The sequence below is a fragment of the Theropithecus gelada genome, chromosome 11 (assembly GCF_003255815.1).
Source record: "Theropithecus gelada isolate Dixy chromosome 11, Tgel_1.0, whole genome shotgun sequence".
NCBI lineage: Eukaryota > Metazoa > Chordata > Mammalia > Primates > Cercopithecidae > Theropithecus > Theropithecus gelada.
Genome location: NC_037679.1, coordinates 125,289,392 through 125,315,386, shown reverse-complemented (window position 1 = coordinate 125,315,386; position 25,995 = coordinate 125,289,392). Strand labels below are relative to the sequence as shown.

Below are 25,995 nucleotides of genomic sequence, written 5' to 3'. Positions count from 1 at the left end.
TGGAAAATGTGAAATAATAAATGTGGGTGTGTTAAGCTGCTAAATTTGGCATAATAACTTGAGGCAACAGAATATTATTACAGGGGAGAAGATGTTTCAGACACATGAATTCTAGCAAGGACCCATCGGATATCGTACTTAAAAGGGAACCCTGCGTCATTTGGCATAGCTCAAGTGCAGGAGCCTTAGAAACTAAAGCTGGAAAAGTAGGTTTGGCTAGATCATGGTGGTCCTCAAATGCTGTCTAAGGAGTCTGGACCTTAGTTGGCAGGGACTGAATTTGTGAGACTGGTATCTTAGTTCACGTTGATTTTCCCAAGGAGGTAAGATTAATTCTCTGTCTCCAAGTTTGCTCAAACATCATCTTCTCAATGAGGGCCAACTTGATCGTCCTACTTAATACTGCAACTTGTACTGTGTACTGCCAGCTTTCCTCACTTTATTCTTTTTTAACTTTCTACTGCACTTTTCTTCTTCCAGCAATACTATATAATTTATTATACTTATTGTCTCCCTTCTCAGAATGTAAACTGTGAGAGCAAGGATTTTTTTGGATATTTTGTTCACTATTTTTTCCAGTTATTTATTGTTACATAATAAACCATCTCAAAATTTAGCCACTTAAAACAACAATAGTTTTTAAAAATTATTTTTATTTATTTATTTATTTATTTATTTATTTATTTTGAGAAAGGGTCTTGGCTGTGTCACCTAGGCTGCAATTCAGTGGCACAATCATAACTCACTGTAACCTCTTAACTCCTGGGCTCAAGCGGTCCTCCTGCCTCAGCCTCCCAAGTAGCTAGGCCTATAGGCATGCAAAACTATGGGTCTCTCCCCTTAGAATGCCTCAGCCTGCCAAAGTGTTGGGATTATAGGTGTGAGCCGCCACACTTGGCCAAATCAACTCCTCTTTAGGGATGAATAAGTGGATAATAATGCTTAGATGGCTACATGAATTGTGGCACTGTCAACAGAGGAAAAGCTTTGAGGGGAAAAATGAGCTCAGTTGTGGAAACATTGATGTTGAGACTGCTGAGTCTGAGACAGCAAGTGGAGATTCTTGCTGTATAGTAAAAGTCATGAATTGAAACTCAGGTCTGGGGATCATCTTGAGGATTTTCTTTTTATGTTTTTCTGATGGAGGGAGGAAGGAAGACTTTGTTTTTCCCACGGAGAAGAGGAAAATTCTGCTCCCTTCACCTCACTTCTTTTCTTTTTGGTTGCTTTGTTTTATGATAATTTTGCGAACTTCAAAAAGTGGTTAAAATGGCTCACACCTCGCCCCCCGCCCCAAAGGTGACTTGACTTTTTTCTTTCTATTTCAAAAAAGTACATTGGGTAGTAGCTTTGAGAATCACAGTCTCTTATAGAACTGGGAGGGTCTTTGTCATCTTGTAGGTCATTGTTCTCCTCCTGATATATGTGACGCATGATTTTCAGTCTGTGCAGAACCTCAATACTATTTTAAAATCTGGATCTTCTAACACCAAACATAGTAGGGGAGGGCCTTGAAGGCCTTTAGATAAAAGGCCACACACTAATGCAGAGACTCAGATAACTGTTTCTGTTTAGCAAAAATCACATCAACTGAACCATTTTAAGCTACTAACAACTTCAGTTAATTGTTAGAATAATGAGACTTCTGTTTGATTCTTGCAGGAAGATTATCTTTTCCAGTGAGTCTTGTTTCTAACATATTTAGCTCAGTTTGCTCATGTTAGGATAATTTCATAGACCATGAAACAGGATAGTCTATTTACTAAAAGACTGCATTGACTAATGTGATGTTTTACATTAGTAGAACAAATGTACCCCCTTCTCTACCTTGTAATTTATATCTTTCTTTTAGAGAACTGTTGATTTCTAATGTAGGAGGAAGAAAGTGGTATTTTTGTGTAAATCACTGATATCCCTATGTAAGCTTAACTGAGTTCCTTGTGTTTTTGACTTCTTATAGAAATTTTTTTGGTGATAGCATGTATTGGCAACAAAAGTAGTTAATGGAAATGGAGGGAAAGGTCTGCTTTACCTCTGACCAGATGACTGCTTCTTTGAGACATACCTCAGGAAAGTTTGTTGGAATCACCTTAGCAGTGTTGCTCCGTACTGTTACTTGTCAGCCATAAGTTTTTTAATGTTGAGTTACTTTGTTTTGTTCCGGAGGGCAAAGTGTGGCTGTGTTGGTGTCTCTTTAGCAAAGAATATGTTCTTTAGTAACGGGGAAAGATTTGTTTTATACTGTATAATAAAATGTGACATGGATAATAATATGCTTTCCCAGAAATACATTGGATAAAAAATTTCCGTAGAAGGTAGATACTTAAGAATAATTAATAATGTGTTTCTAATTTAGTAATAAAATAATGTTTTATATAAGAGAAAACCCTTGCTAAAAGACATTGTGATTTGCACTAGGCTACTAGACCAGCGTATTCAGCCAGAACTAGAACCTTGTTTTCTTGGCTGTATGTATTATTTGCAAATCACTTAGATGTTCTTCAGAATAATAAAAATTATTTACTAAGCACTGGCAAGCACATGACATTTATTAATCTAAAAATTATGGGCTCTTTCCTCTTAGAGTTTCATGATAGCAGTTACAATACTTAAATTACTTTTTAAAATTGTTTTCTCACTTCAGATTTTATTATTAGTATGACAGATATGGGGTAGGATCAAAAACTTTGTTTATTCCTTATTATCAGAGAACTCTAGATCTTGAATTTATTGCTAAGGTTATTTTTGCAAGTATATAATCTACTGTCATGTTCTTTGATTGGTGGTAAGCTGCACAGTGCCTAAAACTGTTGTATAATAATTTGGCCAGGTGCAGTGGCAAATTATTTTAATGCCAGTGCTTTGGGAGGCCCAGGCAGGATCACTTGAGGCCAGGAGTGAGGCCAAGAAACACTTTTATTTTTCTGTCTCCATGAAAAATAAAAATAACTCGTCTGGGTATGGTGGCGTGCACCTGTAGTCCTAGCTACAAGGAAGGCTGAGGTGGGAGTTTGAGGCTGCTAAGCTATGATCGCACTACTGCTCTGCAGCCTGTCTTTAAAAAAAAAGAAAATTTGTCTGATCTTTGTCCATGTTTCCTGAACTTCTCAAACCCTTGGAATTTCCTGAGTGACCATGGGATTGTTATGCTAATCAGGTAACTAATGATGGGCCCCTGGATAGCTTCAGGATAGGAGCTGTCTCTGGAAGGACCAACTGTGTGGTTGGGACTCTGAACCAACCTGGCCTCTGGAGAGGGAAAAGAGTTGGAGATTCAGCTTAGTCATGTAGCCAATGATTTAATCAGTCGTGCGTATGTAGTAAAGCCAGCAAAAACTCTGGACATTGAGATTTGGTGGAGCTTCCTGGTTGGTGAACACATTGATGTATGCGCAGGGGAAAGCAGGTGACATGCCCTTTTTCCACAAGAAGAAGGCATGGAAACTCTGCATTCTCTTCTTGATCTCACCCTATATATCTCTTCATTTGATTGGTCCTTCTGATTTGTGTCCTTTGTAAGAAAACTGTAATTGTAAATGTAGCACTGTCCTGAGTTCTGCAAGCTCTAGTGAATTTAGCATACCTGAGGGGCTTGTGGAAACTCAAATTTATAGCCAGCCTGTTAGAAGTGCAGGTAGCCTGGGACTTCCAAAGTGTGACTGGTGTCTGAAATAAGGGCACTCTTATTTGAGAGCATACCCTTTTACTTGTGGGGTCTGTGCTAACTTTGGGTGGCTAATGAGAGAATCGGATTGCAGTATACTCAGTTGAGATTGAAACAGAATAACTGTGTTGTGAACTTTTGGTTTTCAGTGAATAAATTTTAGTAATTGCAAGTGTATTTAGGCTGGTCCGAGTGCAGAGGTGTTGATAACTAATTCATCACAATCAGTTACAGATTTCTTTGTTCCTTCTCCACTCACACTGCTTCACTTGACTAGCCTTTAAAAAATAATAATAATAATAATAATAAATTAAAAAGAGAAAGTATATTTAGTGTTAGCTAAATATAACATGGCTCTTTAATTTTGATGTAATCAAGAGGAAAGATATTGTGAATGTCTTAAAAACTCAAAGCTTACTGGATTGATGTTGATGTACTCTTACTGAAATCTTAACTAAGGCTAGGCAAGGTGGCTCATGCCTATAATTCCAGCACTTTGGGAGGCTGAGGTGGGCAGATCACTTGAGCCCAGTGGTTCAAGACCAGCATGGGCAATGTGGCGAAACCCTGCCTCTACAAAAATGTTTTAAAAATTAATCAGGCATGAGGGTATATGCCTGTAGTCTCAGCCATGTGGGAGGCTGAGGTGGGAGAATCACTTGAGCCTGGGAGGTCCAAGCCACAGTAAGCCATGATCATGCCACTGAACTCCAGCCTGGACAACAACAGAGTGAGACCGTGTCTCAAAAAAAAAAATTAATTAATTAAAATAAACTTTAATATTACCAGGATTTAAGTTTCTGTATTGTTGAAATCCTCAGTCGGGTCATTGAATTTGCAGAGACCCCTCCAAGATTCTTTTGTTTGATTCCTTACGTGACCATCACCCTAGACCTTCAAGTTTGCTGACTAGATTTGGGGGTTGTGTGTTTAGAAAGGATAACAAGCTTGTCATGGGCTAGAACCTGTGGTCTTCATAAGTAGCTTAGTAGGATATATGGCTTTTTCTATGAAAAGTAGAGAACATGGCCGGGCGCGGTGGCTCAAGCCTGTAATCCCAGCACTTTGGGAGGCCGAGATGGGCGGATCACGAGGTCAGGAGATCGAGACCATCCTGGCGAACACAGTGAAACCCCGTCTCTACTAAGAAATACAAAAAATAGCCGGGCGAGATGGCGGGCGCCTGTAGTCCCAGCTACTCGGGAGGCTGAGGCCGGAGAATGGCGTGAACCCGGGAGGCGGAGCTTGCAGTGAGCAGAGATCCGGCCACTGCACTCCAGCCTGGGCGAGACTCCGTCTCAAAAAAAAAAAAAAAAAAAAAAAAAAAGAAAAGTAGAGAACATGCATTAAAAATGGGCAAATTCTGGGCTGGGCATGGTGGCTCATGCCTGTAATCCCAGCACTTTGGGGGGCTGAGGTGGGCAGATCACCTGAGGTCAGGAGTTTGAGACCAGCCTGGTCTCAAAAATTAGCTGGGCATGGTAGCGTGCCTGTAGTCCCAACTGCTTGGGAGACTGAGGCAGGAGAATCGCTTGAACCCAGGAGGCAGAGGTTGCAATGAGCCAAGATCTCAACCTTACACTCTAGCCTGGGTGACAGAGTAAGACTCTGTCTTAAAAAAAAAAAAAAAAGGCAAATTCTGTCCTTATACTTGGAGAACTGTACTCATGTATTTAAACATGTAACAAGCAATGTAGAGAGGTTACCAATAGAAGGTATGATATAGTCAGGGGTTAGTATTATAGACAGAAGGTCAAAACTAACACGAATAAAAACTCAGGCTAATAAACACATAAATAGCTAACTGCTGTAATAACAACCCCATAATGCTTCAGTGGCATGAGGCAATACAAGTTTTTCTCATTCACGTTTAGTGTAATGTAGGCCAAGGTGGGAGGCCCTCTACTTCACAGAGACATTTAGTGGCTCAACTTTCTTCCACTTCGGGAACTTTCCATCTTTTAAGGCCTCCTTTGCGTTTAGCTGATAGATGGCTGGGGAAATATAGATTGTGTGCCTTGACCTGGAAATGATGTCATTGCTGCCCACATTTCACGGGCAAGAACTAGTCATTTGACCCCCACCCAGAAGCAGATTTTCTTTAAGACTTCTAGGCTCCTGGGGTTACCTGTCAGGGCAGGAAGAGAGGGAAATAGTGTGAGGCTTAGCTTTGTTTTTGGAGAAAGTCTCTGGTTACAAACAGGCTATGATGGAAGTGGATAGTGCAGGAGGGAACTGGGGCCCTCCTAGTGGGAAGGTTTAGGGAGGAAAGTGAGTGAAGAAATATTTAACCGTGATGATCAGGCTGAAAAATAGCCCCCAAGATTCATAAATCTCAAAATTTCCTCTTCACTTACAACCCCACAAACATGCTACAGAACTCTCTGCCAGTAGCTTTGAGCTGGGGATGGGGTCCCTATTTCCACTGCCAACTGAGAGGAAGCATGAAGCAACTGGAAGGCCAGATCTCATGTTTCTGTAGTGAAGAGAGATGTGTTCTTGGCATTCTAACATCATCTACATTCATAGTAGCAGACCTTTTGTGCTATGATATATTTCATGTATTTTATGGAGAGTGAGAAATTTTGGGAGTTCAGTATTTCCACAGCTGCCCATGTACATTCTAGTATGTTAAGTTAAAAAATTAGTCACACTTCTTTTTTAATTATACATTATCTTTTAAAATATATGTCCTATAAAGTAGACTTTAAAGTCCAAACTTTATATAAATGGTGATTTACATTATAGTGTTCTTGAATCAAATGCACTTATTTCACCGGAAATTCTCTGAATTATTTAAACTGAAGTTAATTGGACTTTGGTAATCTAGAGGCAAGGATGAAATATTTGAATATGTAAATCTATTAAAATGATTTTTGCTTATGTGTCGTTCTTTATATAACTGGTTAAAGTGACCTGGAATAGCTTTCATGTCTCATTTTATTAATGATTTTCTTTAAAACTAGGCTTCTGGGGTTACCTGTCAGGACAGGAAGAGAGGGAAATAGTGTGAGACTTAGCTTTGTTTTGTGGAGAGTCTCTGGTTAGAAACAGACTATGATTTTATCAATGAAACATGAAAGCAAACATGATAAACTTCTCTGGTAAAACTAGAAACGAGGGCTATACGAAGTAATTGGAACTATTGGTAAATATTCCTAGTGATGACCTGAACATAGCCAAGAGTTTCTACCTTAATCAGGGGAAAATCTAGGCTTAAGATAGGAGCTGGGCAAAATTGTTAGAGCAGTTAATGGATTTGTTTCCCTACTTTGCATCTCATTTTGTGGAAGTGATTTTCAGTGTCAATTGTTTGTTTTGACACAGAGTTTGGCCCTGTTGCGCAGGCTGGAGTGGATCACAGCTCACTGCAGCCTCCACTTCCTGGGTTCAAGCCAGCCTGCTACCTCAGCCTTCTGAGTAGCCGGGACTGCAGGTGCTTGCCACCATGCCCAGCTAATTTTTATGGTTTTTGTAGAGACAGGGTTTTACCATGTTGCCTAGGCTGTTCTCAAACTCCTGAACTCAAGCGATCTGCCCACCTCCACCTCCCAAAGTGCTAGGATTACAGGCGTGAGCCACTGCACCCAGCCTTCACTGTCAGTTGTAAAGCTCATGCTTGCTTTTCCTAATGGGAAGATTTTTGTGTCATGATATAATTGCCCTCTCTCCTCCTCTAATGAGTTGCTGTTATCCCTGTAAACTAAAGAGAAGAGAAATACCTGTAGTATATATTTAATTATTGAGGTCTACTTCTTGAATTCTTTCATGCTAGTCCCATTTGTAACAATTGTTTGCCTCCCAGAAGTGTGTCTCTGGAGGAGGGTGCTGACTTCTGTGCCCTCTGGGGCACCCTTAACCAAGGACTTGGGTGTTTGTCTGCTCAGAGGTCTTTCAGCTATCTATCCATGACCATGGACGTCAGTTCACAGCCCTGGCTGTTCCTTAGAGATCTAAGTAACCACTTTGATGATTTCAGGATTCTCTTAGATGTTTGTAATAAATCGGTTCCTTTTTTATTCCAGTTCAGGAGTTCTGTAGGCAGCTTTCTCAGCCCTTTGTTGTTGTTTTTGTTGAGGGGAGAGCATGGAAAGTTTCTGTAAACCTTGTTTGGGATATTCAATTCTCACAGTATCTGTGGGTAAGTAGCCCCCCAGCATAGAAGCTTAGTATTTGTTGCTGTCCTTGGATCATCAAACGTTGGGGTGTGGATAGCAAGCTCTCTTGGCCATTGGTACCCTACATTATCATTATTGACTATTTAAAAGAAAGACTCTGACATCTCTTTAAAGATGTCTGAAAGTTGTAGACATCTGAGTACGATAAAAGACATTCAGAAGTTTTAACACCCTTCAAAGCTGCTAAGTTACAGCCTGTGTCATTACAGTAATAAACTTTCCTCCAAGAGTTGACATTTCATAATTATGCTTAGGAATATTATTGATTAAATGGGATATCAGTATAAAGCAAATTTCAGCTTATGTTTGCATTGATAAACATGATTTATAAAAGGTAGATTACTTATAAGATTGGATATAATGTTGCTGGTGTTTTTACTTTAAATATTGGAATGTAATTTCTAAAATAAAGTTGTTTTTATATTTACAGAAAAATTAAGAATAGAGTTCCCATATACTTGCCTCACTCCACACACACAATTTCACCTATCATTAACCTCTTGTAGTAGTATGGTACATTAGTTATAGTTAGTGAATAAATATTGATACATTATTGCTGACTAAAGTCTACACTCTATTTAGATTTCTTTTTTTCTTTTTTTTTTTTTGAGATGGAGTTTTGCTCTTGTCGCCCAAGCTGGAGTGCAATGGCGCGATCTCGGCTCACTGCAACCTCCGCCTCCTGGGTTCAGGCGATTCTCCTGCCTCAGCCTCCCAAGTAGCTGGGACTACAGGCATGCACCACTATGCCTGGCTAATTTTGTATTTTTAGTGGAGATGGGGTTTTGCCATGTTGGCCAGGCTGGTCTTGAACTCCTGACTTCAGGTGATCCATCCGCCTCGGCCTCCCAAAGTGTTGGGATTACAGGCGTGAGCCATTGCACCCGGCCTCTATTTAGATTTCTTTAGTTTTTACTTAATGTTCTTGTATTAGTCTGTTCTCATGCTGCTGATAAAGGTATACTTACTTGAGACTGGGCAATTTATAAAAGAAAGAGGTTGAATTGACTCACAGTTCTATAGGGCTGGGGAGACCTCAGGAAACTTACAATTGTGGTGGAAGGGGAAGGAAACACATCCTTCTTCATATGGCAGCAGCAAGGAGAAGTGCAGAGTGAAGTGGGGGAAAGCCCCTTATAAAACCATCAGATTTTTTGAGAACTCACTGTCCCAAGAACAGCCACCCCCATGATGCAATTACTTCTCACTGGGTCCCTCCCACGATGTGTGGGGATTATGGGAACTACAATTCAAGATGAGATTTGGATGAGGACACAGCCAAATCATATCAGTCTTTTTTCTGTTGAAGTATCCGATCCACATAAATTGTCATGTCTACTTAGGCTCCTTTTGGCCATGACAGAATCTCAGACTTTCATTGCTTTTGTTGTCCTTGATAGTTTTGATGAGTACTTAACAGATATACTATAGGTTACTCCTCTTGGAATTTGTTGTTTTTCTCATGATTAGACTGGAGTTGTGGGATTATGTGATATGACTGTTTAACTTTGTAAGGAATTGCCAAACTCTCTTCCAAAGTGGCCGTACAATTTTACATTCTCATCAGCAGTGAATGAGAATTACTGACACTTCATATCCTTGTCAATATTTGGTAGAGTCAGCTTTTGGGACTTAAGCCATTCTAGTCAATATGCAGTGGTTGGGATGTAATTTTTTTTTTTTTTTTTTTTTTTGAGACAGTCTCACTGTCACCCAGGCTGGAGTGCGAGTGGCATGATCTCAGCTCATTACAACCTCCGCCTCTTGGGTTCAAGTAATCCTCCTGCCTGGCCTTCCTGAGTAGCTGGGATTATGGGCACCCACCACCATGCCCAGCTAATTTTTGTATTTTTAGTAGAGATGAGGTTTCACCATGTTGATCAGGCTGGTCTCAAACTCCTGACCTCAAGCAATCCACCTGCCTCAGCTTCCCAAAGTACTGAGATTACAGTTGTGAGCCAACATGCCCAACCAGGATGTAATTTTTAAAGTTGGTCATTTAGTCTTACTGTCATACTTTTTATGTTGAGCATTCCTAATCCAAAAATCTGAGATATAAAATGCTCAAAAATTTGATCTTTTTGAGTGCCAGTATTCCGATTTTCGAATCAAGGATGCTCAACCTGTAAATATAATGCAAATGTTTCAAAATCTGATACAATCAGAAATCCAAAACCCTTCTTGGTCCTAAGCATTTTGGATAAGGGATATTCAACTTGTGTGATAACTGACGATAGAAGCATTAGCTTTCTCCTAATATTCCTCTTTAAATAAGCATTAAGAAGAGAATGTGTTAACAGATATTTAATAGCATTTCACTTATTTTGTTAAAATTACCTGTTCTCTTTGCTTTCATTACTAACCCCTTATCAGTTACATTCCATTGGTGTTAAGCTACACTCTGATGTTAATGTCTCCTGTTTAACTGCTTTTGGTTAATTATTTATTCTCATTTTCCATTCTTCAAAGTCATTTTTGCTTTTTGTTTGTTTGTTTTTATTTGTTCATAAAGCTTTTTTGTTTCTGTTACATTATGTAGTTTTGTACCAATGGCTAGAAGCAGATCGTCATGGCAAGAGCCAAGATGCTGCAAATACGACTTCAGGTAAAAATAAAATTAAAAACAAGGATGGGCTGTTATAAATCATTGTTTTAAGTGACCCCAAGCCCATTGTAAATGTTTCTTTATTCAGTTTTGCTTGGTCAGACTTACAGATGTTATTTTATGTTTCTCTTCTCTCATCTGCATCTTAATTTTCATAAAGACCTCATTTGCTTCAAGCCTTGAAAACATGTATTCAGTAGCCTTTAAGCTCTCTTGGCAGATATTTCCTACTTTCTTAGGAGGAAAAGCTTCAATTTAGTAGGAGGTTATTTGGCAGTATTACTTGGAGTTAAGCTGATATGTAGCTGTGGTAGTTGTACAAATTTATAGTCCTTGTTTGTTTTAAGATAATATTTAAAAGGTAAATTTTAAGTACAGGATGCATATGTAATTTTCATTTCCTGGGAATCCAAATTCTTAGACTTAGTTATTCTCCTGTGTGTGTGTTCCCCCCACCCCAGCAGTAAATTCTAAGTTAGAGCTTTATGAAACATGTGTTTAAAATGAGAAGTATAGGTTGTTCCCCCATCTCTCATCCCCAAAAGTCATTACCAAGATTCTCTTATTTTGGCTGGTGCTGGTAGGAATAGCTGCATCCAGTCATTTCTAAATTCTTTTTTTTGGGGGGGATGGAGTCTCACTGTGTCACCCAGGCTGGAGTGCAGTGGTGTGATCTTGGCTCACTGCAACCCCCTCCTCCTGGATTCAACTGATTCTCCTGCCTCAGCCTCCTGAGTAGCTGGGATTACAGTTGCATGCCACTATGCTTGGCTAATTTTTGTATTTTTAGTAGAGACAGGATTTTGGCACATTGGCCAGGCTGGTTTCGAACTCCTGACCTCAAGTGATTCACCCGCCTCAGCCTCCCAAAGTGCTAGGATTACAGGCATGAGCCCCTGTGGCCGGACCATTTCTAAATTCTTAACAGTGATACCAGAATTTCAAAATAATTGGTTCTTCCTCTAATATCCTTCCAAATCATATTTGCCAAGACAGCTGTGTATATATAGCAATGATCTTTCCTGTTATCCCTTTTTTAAGCAATCTAATAAGTGGAATGGTGGTGGTTTTGCTTTTCTTTTGTTACATTTGTTACTGTTTTGTGGCTTTTTTTGTTTTTGTAACATTATTTCTTTCTGGAAGTGGTTTCCTTCTAGTGGATTATTTGTGCCTCAAGAAGGTGCAATGTTCCTTAGTTAATAGAACAATTATATTGAGAATGGCACTTTCATGACCTTTCTGATATATCTCCTGTTCCATTACTAACTTGATACATGAATGAAGATAATGTTATTTTAACTATACACAGGCAGAACTGAATTAAAAGGTAAGTGTTACAAGGAGTTATATGATAGGTTATGTCATGTTTCTTCTGCTTCTGCAGTATTTCATATTTTATTTACATTTATGGATAATAAAAGCAAGTATTTTTGGTGTTAGAGGGTAGGTGAAGGAGAGGGTTTCTCGATGGCTGTATACCATGAAGATACGCTGTTGCTTTGTCAGTGCACAATCAGCAGCATAGACTTTATAACTAGGAAGAATTTTGGTTTTTTCTCTAAAGTAAATGAAAAGTAACTTTTAAAAATCTTTCTTTTCTTTTCCTTTCTTTACTCTCTCTCTCTCTCCCTTTTCCCTTCCCTTCCCCTTCCTCCCTCCCTCTGTCCTCCCTCCCTCTGTCCGTCCTCCCTCGCTCCCTCCCTCCCTCCCTCCCTCCCTTCCTTCCTTCCTTCCTTCCTTCTCACCCTCCAGCCTCCACCCTCCCCCTTACTTTCCTTTCTTTCGAGATGAGGTTTCACTGTGTTGCCCAGGCTGGTCTCAAATTCCTGGGCTCAAGTGATCTGCCCACCTCAGCCTCCCAAAGTGCTGGGATTACAGGCATGAGCCACCATATTCTGGCCAAGTAACTTTTTTACTGAAGAAGTGAGTAATTTAAAATTTCTTAGTGTTCACAGGAAAATGTAGCATCAGCTTAAAAACATCATGGACTCTTCCTAAAATCAGTTCTGAGCCCTGAATCTGTTCTTTGCCCACATTGACTCTCATGGACAGTTTCACATTCCTCTGCTGACTTTTTGATGCTTACATACTCTGGAAGCATGGTGCAAAAATTGATAAACTCTACTTAGGGATATCTTTGACAATTTCTCTTCTAGAAATGAGTGCTCTCAACTCTTAGAAGATGGAAGTATAGAGTAGAAAAATACAGAGATGAAATGTTTGCCTAAATAAGTCAGAGGAATCTAAATAAAATAATCATCATTAGCCAAGGACTTCAATTAGAAATAGTAGTTTAGTTGCCTCAGCAAATACTTAAATTATGTGTCCTCGTTCAAAAAAGTTCCTATGTATTTTATATTGTAGTCTCCAGCAAGATTTTTGAGTGCGACTTTTTCTTCCTTCTATGATCTGTTTTGCATTCCAAGGTGTTTTTTCTTTCTTTCTTTTTTTTTTTTTTTTTCATATTTTTACCCAAAATAGAAACTGAGTCTAACTGGAAGTCAAATACAACTCATAAATCAAATTGCTTTGTGATATTTTTAATAGTATAAATACTGTTAAGTGACATTTATCTTTTGCTGTAACAGCTAGTATTTTGTACTTAATTAGAACTCTAAAAGTAGGAAAACACAGAACACAATAAAATTGCTGCAAGGTCTTCTAGTTCCTTGATCCCAGATTTTTGACATTGAGAATTTCAGATCCATCTATCTTAAAATATTTCATGAAACATTTCGGGATAATAGGTCTTAAGGGAATTACTCTGGTTGAGGAGGTTAAAAAAACTAATCTGATAGCTATTATTGAATTTTCAATTTTTTACTTTTCAAAAATTTATTTTTTTAAAAAAAAAAGAAAAGAAACAGTGTCTCACCATGTTGCCCAGGCTGGTTTTAAATTCCGGGGCTCAAGCAGTCCTCCTACCTCAGCCTCCCAAAGTTCTGGGATTACAGACGTGAGCTACTGTGCCTGGCCTGAATTTTCTTATATGTAATTAAAATGTAGCCTACTTTTATCTTTCCAGAATTTTGCCAGATAATGAATTTAACTTAGGGTAGCTCATTTATTTTAAAAGGTTAGTATGTTTAATGTGTTCTGTCTACTAAACAGGATGACTCAGCAATGATGTTTGTAATTCTGTTAGTTTTGTTACTTAGCATCCTGGATATGCAGTCACATTTCTCAGAGATTTTTGTGGAAACTCAAGCCAAATTGCCTCCTTTGAGCACTATAGCATGGGGGTCTAAGTGTGTATAAAATTTTAGGATCATAAGACATATGATTCGTTTAATACAAGACATTTATTTTCTGAAGTAAATGTTTTCATATAGTTTTTTTTATTACCACACACTGAAATGTGGACCATAATTAGGTTACAGCAATGATTATATTACTATATTTTGATTTTTAGTATCAGTTGAGTGACCAGGATTTTAAAATTCAGATTCTGAAGTTTTAAATGCTGCTCTGTTGTTAAGTTTTTCAGTTGTCCACTGGGATTTTACAAGTCAGATGGTTAGAGGCAGAAATTGAATCAGATCTCAACATTATCAGTCAGTAGTAGGTCTATAAAATAAATATAAAACTATGACATGCTTTTGGAAAAGTTCTAGATATTAACTATGTATTAATTATTTGTTGTAGGTGAAAATTTTGACCAGAGTCCTTTGAGAAGAACATTCAAATCCAAAGTTCTCGCCCATTATCCTCAGAATATAGAATGGAATCCTTTTGATCAAGATGCGGTTAACATGGTATGTGTTTTTTCCCCCTCATTTTCTCTTTAGCCTTGTTTTTACTTTATTAAGATGAAGGTAGTGACTGTATTTTGAATTTATTCTTTATTTCATTTATTCTTTAAGTGATTTTATAAGAAATGTGAGGCCGGGTGCAGTGGCTCACACCTGTAATCCCAGCACTTTGGGAGGCTGAGGCGGGTGGATCACCTGAGGTCAGGAGTTCAAGACCAGCCTGACAAACATAGTGAAACCCCGTCTCTACTGAAAATACAAAATTAGCCGGGTGTGGTGGCGCATGCCTGTAATCCCAGCTACTCGGGAGGCTGAGGCAGGAGAATTGCTTGAATCCAGGAGGTGGAGGTTGTGTGATCACACCACTGCACTCCAGCCTGGGTGACAGAGTGAGACTCTGTCTCAAAAAAAAAAAAAAGAAAGAAATGTGATATTGTCCTCAGTTTAAAGATCTGGAAGCAGAAGCTCAGAGAAGCAAGTTACTTGCCCAGAGTTTCCATAGCTAATAAGTTTATACAGTAGATCCTAAAAGCCCATTTTAGTTTCCTACTATTAAACTGTGTTGTGCATTTGTATTAATACATAGAAGCTTTGATAAACAGTGATACTACTTTATTAGCCTAAGAGGAGCCTGATGGTAACAGCCTGATTACAGTTTTCATATTTCAAGGAATGTTGTATGGTAGTCCTGTAATTTGTCATTTTTGCAGACAATTTAAGATGAAAAGCAACTTAATTGTATTATTTAGATATAGTAGAAATCTGAATTTGTATAATTGTTATCGGTGAATGGCATCCAGCTTCTTGGCGTCTTGAACAAAAAATTGGACAAAACGTACAAACCAAGGAAAGAATGAAGCAACAAAAGCAGGGATTTATTCAAAATGAAGGTACAATCCACAGGGTGGGAGCAGGCCCGAGCAAGCAGCTCAAGAGCCCATTACAGATTTTTCTGAGGTTTAAGTACCCTCTAGAGATTTTCTATTGGTTACTTGGTATACACTCTGTGTAAATGAAGTAATGGCCCACGATCAATCTGTTTGGTTGTGGGAGGATACCAGTCAGAGGCTGAAGCAAAGCTACACCCTACATAAACATACAACCAATCAGAGACTGAAGTGAAGTTACGAAGTTATACTCTTGTGCAAATGAAGATTTGGCCCCCTACCATCCTGATTGGTTGTGGGAGGGGAACGATCAGAGGTACTTTAAATTTTTTTTTTTTTTTTTTTTGAGACGGCGTCTCGCTCTGTTGCCCAGGCTGGAGTGCAGTGGCGCGATCTCGGCTCACTGCAAGCTCCGCCTCCAGGGTTTACGCCATTCTCCCGCCTCAGCCTCCTGAGTAGTTGGGACTACAGGCGCCTGCCACCACGCCCGGCTGTTATTTTGTATTTTTGGTAGAGACGGGGTTTCACCATTCACAGAGACGGGGTTTCACCATTCACAGGATGGTCTCGATCTCCTGACCTCGTGATCCACCTGCCTCGGCCCCCCAAAGTGCTGGGATTACAGCCGTGAGCCACCGCGCCCGGTACTTTCAATTTTTAGTCTGCCATGCAGAAAAAGGGTGGGAGGAGAGTACAAAGGGAGTAGCCACTGGTCCTTTTGCTACTTGGGCATGGAAAGGCGGGGTTTTCCTTTTGATTTAGTTCTAGAAAGTCAGCATGAATCGGCCTTAGGTTCCCTGCCTCCAGACCCTGTTCTCCTGCCTCATAATGAGTTACCAGTGCTGATTAAATGTCTCTTTTATCCCTGCATGATGGTGTGCATCTATAATCGCAGCTACTCAGGAGGTTGAGGCAGTGTGATTGCTTGAGCCCAGGAGTTTGAGACCAGAATGGGCACCATAGCAAGACCCTGCCTCAAAATAGGTACGTAAGTAGGTAGATAGATAGATAGATAGATAGATAGATAGATAGACAGACAGACAGACAGACAGACAGACAGACAGACAGTCTCCTTGAGAGGTTCTTAGAAATAAAGTAGGTCATAGTTTTCAGATTATTTAGAAAGGGCTCTTCTTAGAAGCCTGAATAATATTTTGGATGTCCATAAACTCTATGATTATATAATTCAGGGGGCCCCAAAGTAAGGAGATACCAGGCATGATAGATATAGAAATGAATTGGGTATATACATAAGAATGGAAAAAAAAAAAAAACAGAAATGGTTAAAGGTGAACTGAGACACAGTGATAGCCATTGCTCTTTTTGAGGTGTTTTGTTTTGTTTTGTTTTGTTTTTGTTTTTGTTTTTGAGATAGTCTCACTCTGTTGCCCAGGCTGGAGTGCAGTGGCACAATCTTGGCTCACTGCAACCTCCACCTCCTGGGTTCAGGCAATTCTCCTGCCTCAGCCTCCTGAGTAGCTGGGATTACAGGCACATACCACTATGCCCAGCTATTCTTTTGTATTTTTACTAGAGACAGGGTTTTACCATGTTGGCCAGGCTAGTCTCGAACTCTTGGCCTCAAATTATATGCCCTCCTTCAGCCTCCCAGAATGCTGGTATTGTGAGCACATGCCACCACACGTGGCTCATTTTTGCATTTTTAGTAGAGACAGGGTTTTGCTATGTTGGCCAGGCTGGTCTTGTACTCCTGACCTCTAGTGATCCACCCGCTTCAGCCTCCCAAAGCACTGAGATTACAGGCATGAGCCACTGTGCCCGGCGTCTTTTTGAGTATTTTAAAGATAGTGTTAAAAGATTCCATTATAACCTGATAATCTAACAGAAGGAAATTAATATTGACTAGATGTCTGCTAGGGTACATTATGTATGTTATTTTCACATACATGTTTACATGTACCCAGTGAGAATTCTGATATTTTCAAAGGGTAAGTAATTTGCCCAAAGTTAGGCAGAACTCAGAAGTTAAATCCAGATCATTTTTACTCTCTAGCTCACTTTTTTTCTCATCTGCCTTGCTGCCTTCCCAAAAGAAAAACTATATAACTTAGTTTTGATCTGCACTAGAAATGTTATGGGTCACACTGGACCCTTTGTGATATTTTCGTATCACAGTAAACTCTTTCTAGCCTGGGCTCGCTCTAGGGAGGGGATAGCGTGGTGCTTTTTGTAAGGACAAATGCCTAAAGTACTTGGCACTTTGACTTTGATTCCTTACAGAGTACAATGTGGTTATTTTCCCAAACTGTTACCCAATACTAAAATAATCAGAGATGCCATTTTGCTGGAAGTTAATATTGTAGATGCTTAGCATCATCTTTGGTGAAGACTCTACTATAGATATTAAGTAGAACACAACTGTTAGTTATCTTCATAAGACTTGGAAGAGTCCAGACAAGATCTGACTAAAATAGTCGAACAGCAGTGACAAAAAAATAACTTATGAGCTGCTTATGTAGCAAATTAATAGAAAGGCATTTAGGAAAAGAATGTTTAAATCAAGCAGTAGAAAACTGGGTAAGAATGTGAATAGATCACAATACTTAATCTTCTTAAATTAGTAAGATATTTCAAAATATAACTTACTCTGTGAGAAATCAGAATGGTATTCAAAATGAGTTTCTAGCCTAAGCAACATAGGGAGACTCTCTCTCTACAAAGAAAAAAAGAAATAGCTGAATGTGGTCGAAACATGCCTGTGGTCCTAGCTACTCTGGAGGCTGAGGTGGGAAGATCACTGGGGCCTGGGTACAAGTACTTTCTTACTATATGAATCCACAGTCATTTGGAGCAAAATGCCACCCTTGATGTGTCTTCTTTCTTTTAATCATTTGAGTGAATTAATAGTGAGATATCCATGGTAGCTTTTGCCTCTATCTGCAAAACAATAATCTTTAAAGTAATTATCAGCTTCCTTGATCTGTCTTTGATATTTTCTTTACTCCTTGCCCCTGAGGTTGTTCTATGTAAGCAGCAAAAGTTTTCCCCTGAAGAATAATTGCAAAGACTGTGTTCGATTGTTAAGCACCACGTAGCGTTTTTTTTATTGCTGCAAATCTAAAAGGATTTGCTTGTACTCCTGGAAAATCTCTGAAAAGCATCCCATTAGTTTGCATTCGGGTCATAGATTTACTGCCTTTAATTTCCTCTTTGATTTACTAGTAAGTGCGTTTGTATGAAGCTGTAATTTATCCCCACCTAAAGGTATAAAGCTTTGTCTTGCCTTTAGCAAAATTCCACTGCAGTGAGTCATCACCTTCTGTAATATTAGTCCTTCCTCTAACAAACAACAGTAGTGCTTTGAATAAAAGGTCATTAATTTCATACATAAATTAAGTACCCAAAGCAATGAACTTTGTTAAGTAAAATGTTTAATGTGTATGAGTGTAGTGCAAATAAAATAAAAAATAAATACAAGTGACAGGTGAAATAATCCTGAATTAGTTTTTTTCCCTCAGTTGCTGATTCAGAGATTTTTATGAAAAGAATATAAATATCACAGAACAGAAAGAACAATACAATAAACAGTCATGTATGTAAATCACCTAGAATTAACGTATGCCAACATTGACATGTTTGCTTCAGATCTCTTCCTTTCCTGTCCTGTCCTGTCCTATCCTGTCCTGTCTTCCTGTCTTTCCCTCCCTCCCTCCCTTCCTTTCTTTCCTTTATTTCCCTTGTTTCCACAGTCTCGCTCTGTCTCCCAGGCTGGAGTGCAGTACATTTAATTAAATTTATTTATTTATTTGAGACAGTCTCATTCTGTCACCCAGGCAGTTCGGTGGTACAATCTCAGCTTGCTTACAACCTCTGCCTCCCGGGTTCAAGTGATTCTCATGCTGCAGCCTCTCGAGTAACTGGTATTATAGTCGCTCACCATCATGCCTGGCTAATTTTTGTATTTTTAGTAGAGACGGGGTCTCCCTATGTTGGCCAGGCTGGTCTCAAACTCCTGGCCTCAAGTGATCTGCCCACCTCAACCTCTGTGAGCCACCGTTGCCAGGTCTGCATTTCATTTTAAATGAAATAAAGCATTGCAAACAGAGCTGAAGGTCCCCTACCCCACTTTAACATCTCTTTGAGGTAATTTGCTTTGGCATCCATGGCTATGTAATATTCTAGTTGATAGATCTTATCTTTAAGCCTGTGTTGTACCTAAGAATTCATACGAAGAAAACAGAGTTAATAACTTTTAAGCAAACTGCATGGAAATATAAAGATTCTATTTTATATGTCTGTCCTAAATGAAACATCATAAATATGCTATTTTAGGTAACTAAACAGTAATAACTATTATAAAAGTCTTGCTTTACAATTTGCTGTTTACTTTGATCACAAAGAAGGATATAGTGGAAAGAAGTGCAAAGAATAAATGGTGAATGGTTGGCTGAAGAAACCTATTCAGATGCTTATCTTGTAAGATTAAAAGGAAAAAGGGCTGCACATACATTTTGTAGACTTAGCAATTACTTGAATTTGAAATGGATAACCCCAAATTACATTCATAGGTTTGACATTAGAATGAAGGTAAGCCCTCATTTTGAGCCAAGTTTAGGTTCATAGCTCACAATAAAAAAATTTTTTTTTTCTTGAGACAGGCTCTGGCTCTGTCGTCCAGACTGGAGTGCACTGGTGCAATCTTGGCTCGCTGCAGCCTTGACCTCTCCCGTGCTCTAGCGATCCTTCCACCTCAGCCCCCCAAGTAGCTGAGACTACAGGTGTGCACCACCACGCCTGGCTAATTTTTGTACTTTTTGTGGAGACGGGGTTTGGCTATGTTGCCTAGGCTACTCTCGAACTCCTGGACTCAAGCGATCCGCCCACCTCGGCCTCCCAGAGTGCTAGGATTACAGGTGTGATCCACCACACCTAGCCATATCTCACAGTAAAATTATAGGAATGGGGCTTTCATTGCTGGAGGACCATTGCCGGAGGACCCTTCTGCCCCCGCCAGCCCCATCCTCTCCCCTGTTTCCTTAACATTGCAGCTACAATATTTTGCTGGCATCTCAAACACAACATATCCGAAACTGAATTCATTATTCTTCCCACCAATCTTTGTCAGTGAATGGTACAACCATCCACTGTTTGCCAAGTCCAGCAATGTACACATCACCCTGAAAGTTCTCACTTACTCACCCTCTCCCATATAGAATCAGTTACCTGTCTACTTCTCTCTGTTTCCATATACTCACTTTGGTCCAAACCATCAAGATCTCTTACCTGGACTCCTGCAGTAACCTGTCCATTTCATTCCTCATACTATAGCTTCTTCTGCTGTTCTTTCTCTCTGGAAGGCTCTTCCACCTCTCCTTCACCTAGTGAATTCTTACTGTTCCTTCAGACTTCACTGTAACCATTTATGTAGAGAAGCCGCTCCTGATCACCACCTTCCACCATCTTCCCAGCACTCAGGTCACCTTAGGTTCTCTTAGTACCTTGTACCTTTTTGTAGCACCTATCTCAGTTGCAATTAACCAATTACATAGCTAGTAGTCAACTGTGTATCTCCTGCTGTAATGTAAGCACCATGAGAACAGGAACAGTTTCTCTTTTTCATTGCTGTATCCCTAGCTTTGCGCATAGTAGATGTTCAAATTGTTGAATAAATGAAGTGATACTTACTTGCTTACAATACTTCTCTTCCCTGTCCTTGATTAGGTGTGACCTCCACTTATAAAACCATCTCTTAAGCAGGAGCAGTTACTCTGTCTTTTCTTATGATATCTTGAACAGAGTCCATAGCAACACTGATCACATTTTTTTGGTAACTGGTTTCCATGTCTGTCTTTCCTACTAGACTGTGAACTCCCTAAAGGAAAGGATTATTTTCATCTTTGTCTTCTGAGTTACCAAGATCTAATGCAAAACATGGGACAAAATAAGTGTTTGTAGAAGGAGAGGAGGGAGAGAAGAGGGGAGAGAGGTAGGGAGGGAGGCATTCTCAGAAATGTGTTGTTAGGTGATTTTATTGTTGTGCGAACATCAGAGTGTATATACATACACAGACCTAGGTGGTATAGCCTACTATACTTCTAAGCTATATGGTATAACATATTGCTCCAGCCATCGTCCTATATGCAGTCCATTATTGACCAGAACATGGTTATACAGTATATGACTGTGTTTGCATAATGAGGGAGAGGCCATGTAAGTCATAGAACTACAAAATGTGGAAAAAGGATTTTTAAAACTCTAGCCAAACTGCCTGAAACCAGTCTAGAGAAATATAAGAACATTTGCTGACTCAAACTGGGAAAGTTACACACTTGTCATTATAAGCCTGCTTTGACTAAAGTAACCTGGTTACTGGTAGTAATCTGATCATCAGTGACACCTCTAATTTTTAGTTGTTTTATTGTGGGATGGTGAAGGGGTATTGTTAGTAGATAGCAGTGTTATGGGTTAATTAGAGATATTTAATACCATGACAAACAAATCTTGATTTATATTTCAGGTTTTCTGAGATTTCTTGCAGTTCCTGACAATTTAACAATTTTGACGAAACTCAGATTTTCTGAGAAAGTTATCTTGTAGTTCCTGATATAAAACAATACTGTATATCTTTTAAAAATGGAAAAATAATAGCATTTTGCAGTTAATGTTTCCCGATTAGAAATATAATTCTTACTCTTTTTGATTTGTTGGAAGAGCATTTAGGAAAATTTCTTACATCTGTTGTCTGTAGTATAGAAAGCCATTCTTCACTTTGAGTACAACTTTTGGCAAGCTTTTTCTGTAAATGTTTGAATGTGTGCTCAAGAAAGCTACAAACCCGTAAGGGAATATTTGGCAGCTGTTCAACAGCAGTTGAGCTATGATTTTGTGATTTAGGATGACAGGAACGCCTATCAATTAAGTTAAATCTTTATGTTGACTTTGGAGGTCACTATGTTTCTGTATTGCCTACTTGAGGAAAAAACAATTACAAACTGAAGGCCATGGGCTGTGTCTCATGCCTGTAATCCCAGCACTTTGGGAGGCAAGGCGAGTGGATCACTTGAGACCAGGAGTTTGAGACCAGCCTGGCCAACATGGTGAAACCTCGTCTCTACTAAAAGTACAAAAAAAAAAAAAAAATTAGCCAGGTATGCATGCCTATAATTGCGCACACTTGTAATCCCAGCTACTTGGGAGGCTGAGGCAGGAGAATCCATTGAACTCAAGAGGTGGAGGTTGCAATAAGCCGACATCACACCACCGCATACCAGAGTGGGCAACAGAGCGAGACTCCGTCTCAAAAAAAAAAAAAAAGTGAATTACAGACCAGATCAAGAGGTGAACTAAGCCTGGTGCTTTACCCCTAGATGTTGTTTTTGTTTGTTTTCTTGTTCATTCATTTATTCATTCAGCCAATTGTTATATGCCATGCACTGTGCTAAACAAGTTTGAGTTTAGCCTGGAGCAAGAATAATTCAAATCATCCCTTCTACAGTCTTTATTGACTACAGTAAATGTGTCGAATGAGGTTTTTGGGTTTTTGGGGTTTTTTGTTGTTATTTGTTTGTTTGTTTGTTTGAGACAGTCTCACTCTGTCATCTAGGCTGGAGTGCAGCGGCGCAATCTTGGCTCACTGCAACCTCTGCCTCCTGGATTCATGCGATTCTCCTGCCTCAGCCTTCCGGGGAGCTGGGGCTACAGGTGTGCACCACTACACCCGGCTAATTTTTTGTATTTTTGGTAGAGGCAGGGTTTCATCATGTTAGTTAGGCTGGTGGTCTTGAACTCCTGAACTCAGGCAATCCACCCGCCTCAGCCTCCCGAAGTACTGGAATTATGGTTGTGAGCCACTGCACCCAGCCACGTGAGTTTTTATTCATGCTATCAGCAGAACAACTCATTAACTTGCTATGATGAAATCAGCCTTAATTTGAAGGTAGAATTATTAAAAGATTCTGCCATAGCCTTTCCTTATACAGTTATTCCTAAGACTAGGAATAAGTGGTCTTTACCCCTTACCAAATCCAGGTATTCATAGCTTTTACCTAAGTCTGTATCTCATTCTATCCAAATATACATAGTAATTTAATATGTAAAAGAATTGAGTAAATCTGCCTTAGTCCTTTCCACATCTCGTATTCGGTGATATGAAATATGAAGACATTTCACTGGTGCACTAATGCTGAGCTTCACAATTTTTTCTTTTTACCCTTGTTATCAGTCACCACCTGTTATGGCCCCAAATAGTATATTATTCCATTGCAATTCCCTTGAATGTTTAAAGTTATTGAAATATAGTACTAGCCCTTGAGTAGCTGGCAATCTAGAGATCAAACAGAATTATGCAATACTAGTAATGTGTATGTTTATGTAATGTACATATGTTTACAGTGGTGCAAGACTTTAATTGCTTCTCCACAATAAATACTTTCTAGAGGAGTAACATTTTATGGCATGCAAAAGATGAAGAGAACACTATTTTTTATGGAAAGGTAAAGGTAAAGGTAAGGTAGTATTTATGCAGAGACTTAAGGGAAGTAAGGAAGTGTTTTGATTATCTGTCGCTGCATGACAATCCATCCCCCTACCAGCTAATGGCTTAAAATAGGGCAGTTTTTTTTCATGACGTTTTTTTCATGATGAACCAAATAGTAAGTAGTTGAGGTATTGTGGGCATACAGTTTCTGCCACAGTCACTCAGCTCTGCTGTTGTAGTGTGAAGGCATCCATAGACAGTACATAAATGGATGGATGTGACTGAGTCCCGGTGAAACTTTATTTACGAATCAGGTGGCAGATTGTATTTGACCTAAGGGTTTTTCTTAGTCCATTCCTACCACTAAAACAAAATACTTCAGACTGAGTAACTTACAAGGAATAGGAATTTATTTCTCATAGTTCTAGAGGCTGAAAGTATAAGATCAAGGTGTCTGTAGGTTTAGGGTCTGATGATGGCCTAGTCTCTGCTTCTAAGATGGTACTTTGTTATTGTGTACTCAAGAGAGGACAAATGCTGTGTCCTCACATGGCAGAAAGGATGGAAGCAGAGAAAAGGCCCTAGGGTGCTGCTCCCTTCAACCTTTTATAAGAGGGACTAATCCTTTCATGAGGGCAGAGCCTGCATGACTTAATCACTTCCCAAAAGTCCCCACCTTTTAATACCATCACCCTGAAGTGATGTTCCAACGTATGAATTTTGGAGGCACACATACATTTAAACCCATAGCAGGGCTGTTGTTTGTTGACCCTTAATTTAAAGCAACAAAATCATTACTTAGCCTACATATCTGCAACGTAGGTAGCTTTTGGTTGGCCTCGCCTGTGTTCTAATCCATGTCAGTTTGGGAGGTTTGAAGGCTGAGGACTGAAATCTCTGAAAGCTCACCCATTCACAGACCTGTCTCCTCGACCAGGCATATAGCTGGGGCTCCTTCTGTCTCTGTGTGGTATTTCATTTGGTCTCACCAGTCAGGCAGCTTCAGGCTAGCTAAACTCTTTATATGTTGTCTCAGGGCTCCCAGAGTGTGTTACCAGGTTACCAGAGAGAGAGAGAGAGAGAGGAGGTGGAAGCTGTATTGCCTTTTTTAGCCTCTGCTCAAAAGTCACTCTGTCACTTGTCACTGCTGTTGCATTTTGACTAGGCCAGGGGTGGGCATACATGACCCCCAGGCCAAATCTGTCCAGCTGACTGTTTTTACAAATAAAAATTGTGTTGGAACAAAGCCATACCTATGTGTTTAAAGGTTGGTGCAAAAGTAATTGTGGTTTTGGACTGAATTTTAAATCATAACTAGGCTCAAACACATCTTTATTAATCAAAATAAGAACCATTACGGTCAACACATTTTTGCCGATGAGAAATAAGTTTGTTTATTCCTGTAACATAAAAAATCTGTGCTTTGGGATTTGGTGAACTCTTGGAAAGCATTTTCTGCATCCTGCTGGTTGTTGAAGCGTTTTCCCTGCAAAAAGTTGTCAAGATGCTTGAAGAAGTGGTAGTCGGTTGGCAAGAGGTCAGGTAAACATGGTGGATGAGGCATAACTTCGTAGCCCAATTCGTTGAACTTTTGAAGCGTTTGTTGTGCGATGTGTGGTTGGGCTTTGTCGTGGAAAAGAATCGGGCCCTTTCTGTTGACGAGTGCCTGCTGCATGCTTTGCAGTTTTTGGTGCATCTCATCGATTTCCTGAGCATACTTCTCAGATGTAATGATTTCGCCAGGATTCAGAAAGCTGTAGTGCATCAGACCAGCAGCAGACCACCAAACAGTGACCATGACCTTTTTTTTGGAGCGAGTTTGGCTTTGGAAAGTACCTTAGAGCTTCTTCGTGGTTCAGCCACTAAGCTGGTCATTGCCGGTTCTCTAATGAAATCCACTTTTTGTTGCACATGACAAGTCGATTGAGAAATGTTTCGTTGTTGCTGTGTAGGATAAGAGAAGATGACACTTGAAAATGATGATTTTATTTTGTTTTGTTTTGTTTGAGATAGAGTCTCGCTGTGTTGCCCAGGCTGGAGTGCAGTGGCACAATCTCGGCTCACTGCAACCTCTACCTCCCTGGTTCAAGCAATTCTCCTGCCTCAGCCTCCTGAGTAGCTGGGTCTACAGGCATATGCCACCATGCCCGGCTAATTTTTTGTATTTTAGTAGAGACAGGATTTCACCATGTTGCCCAGGCTGGTTTCGAACTGAGCTCAGGCAGTCCTCCTGCTTCCGCCTTCCAAAGTGCTAGGATTACAGGCATGAGCCACCGCACCTGGCTGAAAATGATGATTTTTTAAAATTTCCACTCAGCTCATGAGGCACCCACTTACCGAGTTTTTCTACCTTTCCAGTTTGCTTCAAATGCCAAATGTCCGTAGAATGGTGGACATTGAGTTCTTCAGCACCTTTTCATGTAGTTCTAAGAGGATCAGCTTTGATGATTGCTCTCAATTGATCATTGTCAA

At 39.7% G+C, this 25,995-nt stretch overlaps 1 protein-coding gene across 4 annotated transcripts in view; it reads left to right on the top strand.

Annotated features, from left to right (window-relative positions):
* Positions 1-25,995, top strand: part of DENND5B (DENN domain containing 5B) — a 203,312-nt gene that overhangs the window by 79,377 nt on the left and 97,940 nt on the right. Inside the window, exons 1-3 of one of the 4 annotated variants that reach the window (XM_025401851.1) lie at positions 9,560-9,820; positions 10,382-10,447; positions 14,093-14,202. In XM_025401851.1, coding sequence (XP_025257636.1) covers positions 9,655-9,820; positions 10,382-10,447; positions 14,093-14,202 — 342 coding nt within the window. In that variant the 5' untranslated portion in view covers positions 9,560-9,654. Of the gene's footprint in view, positions 1-9,559; positions 9,821-10,381; positions 10,448-14,092; positions 14,203-25,995 lie in introns of those variants that run through there. The other 3 variants (XM_025401853.1, XM_025401852.1, XM_025401854.1) reach the window with 3 other exon arrangements.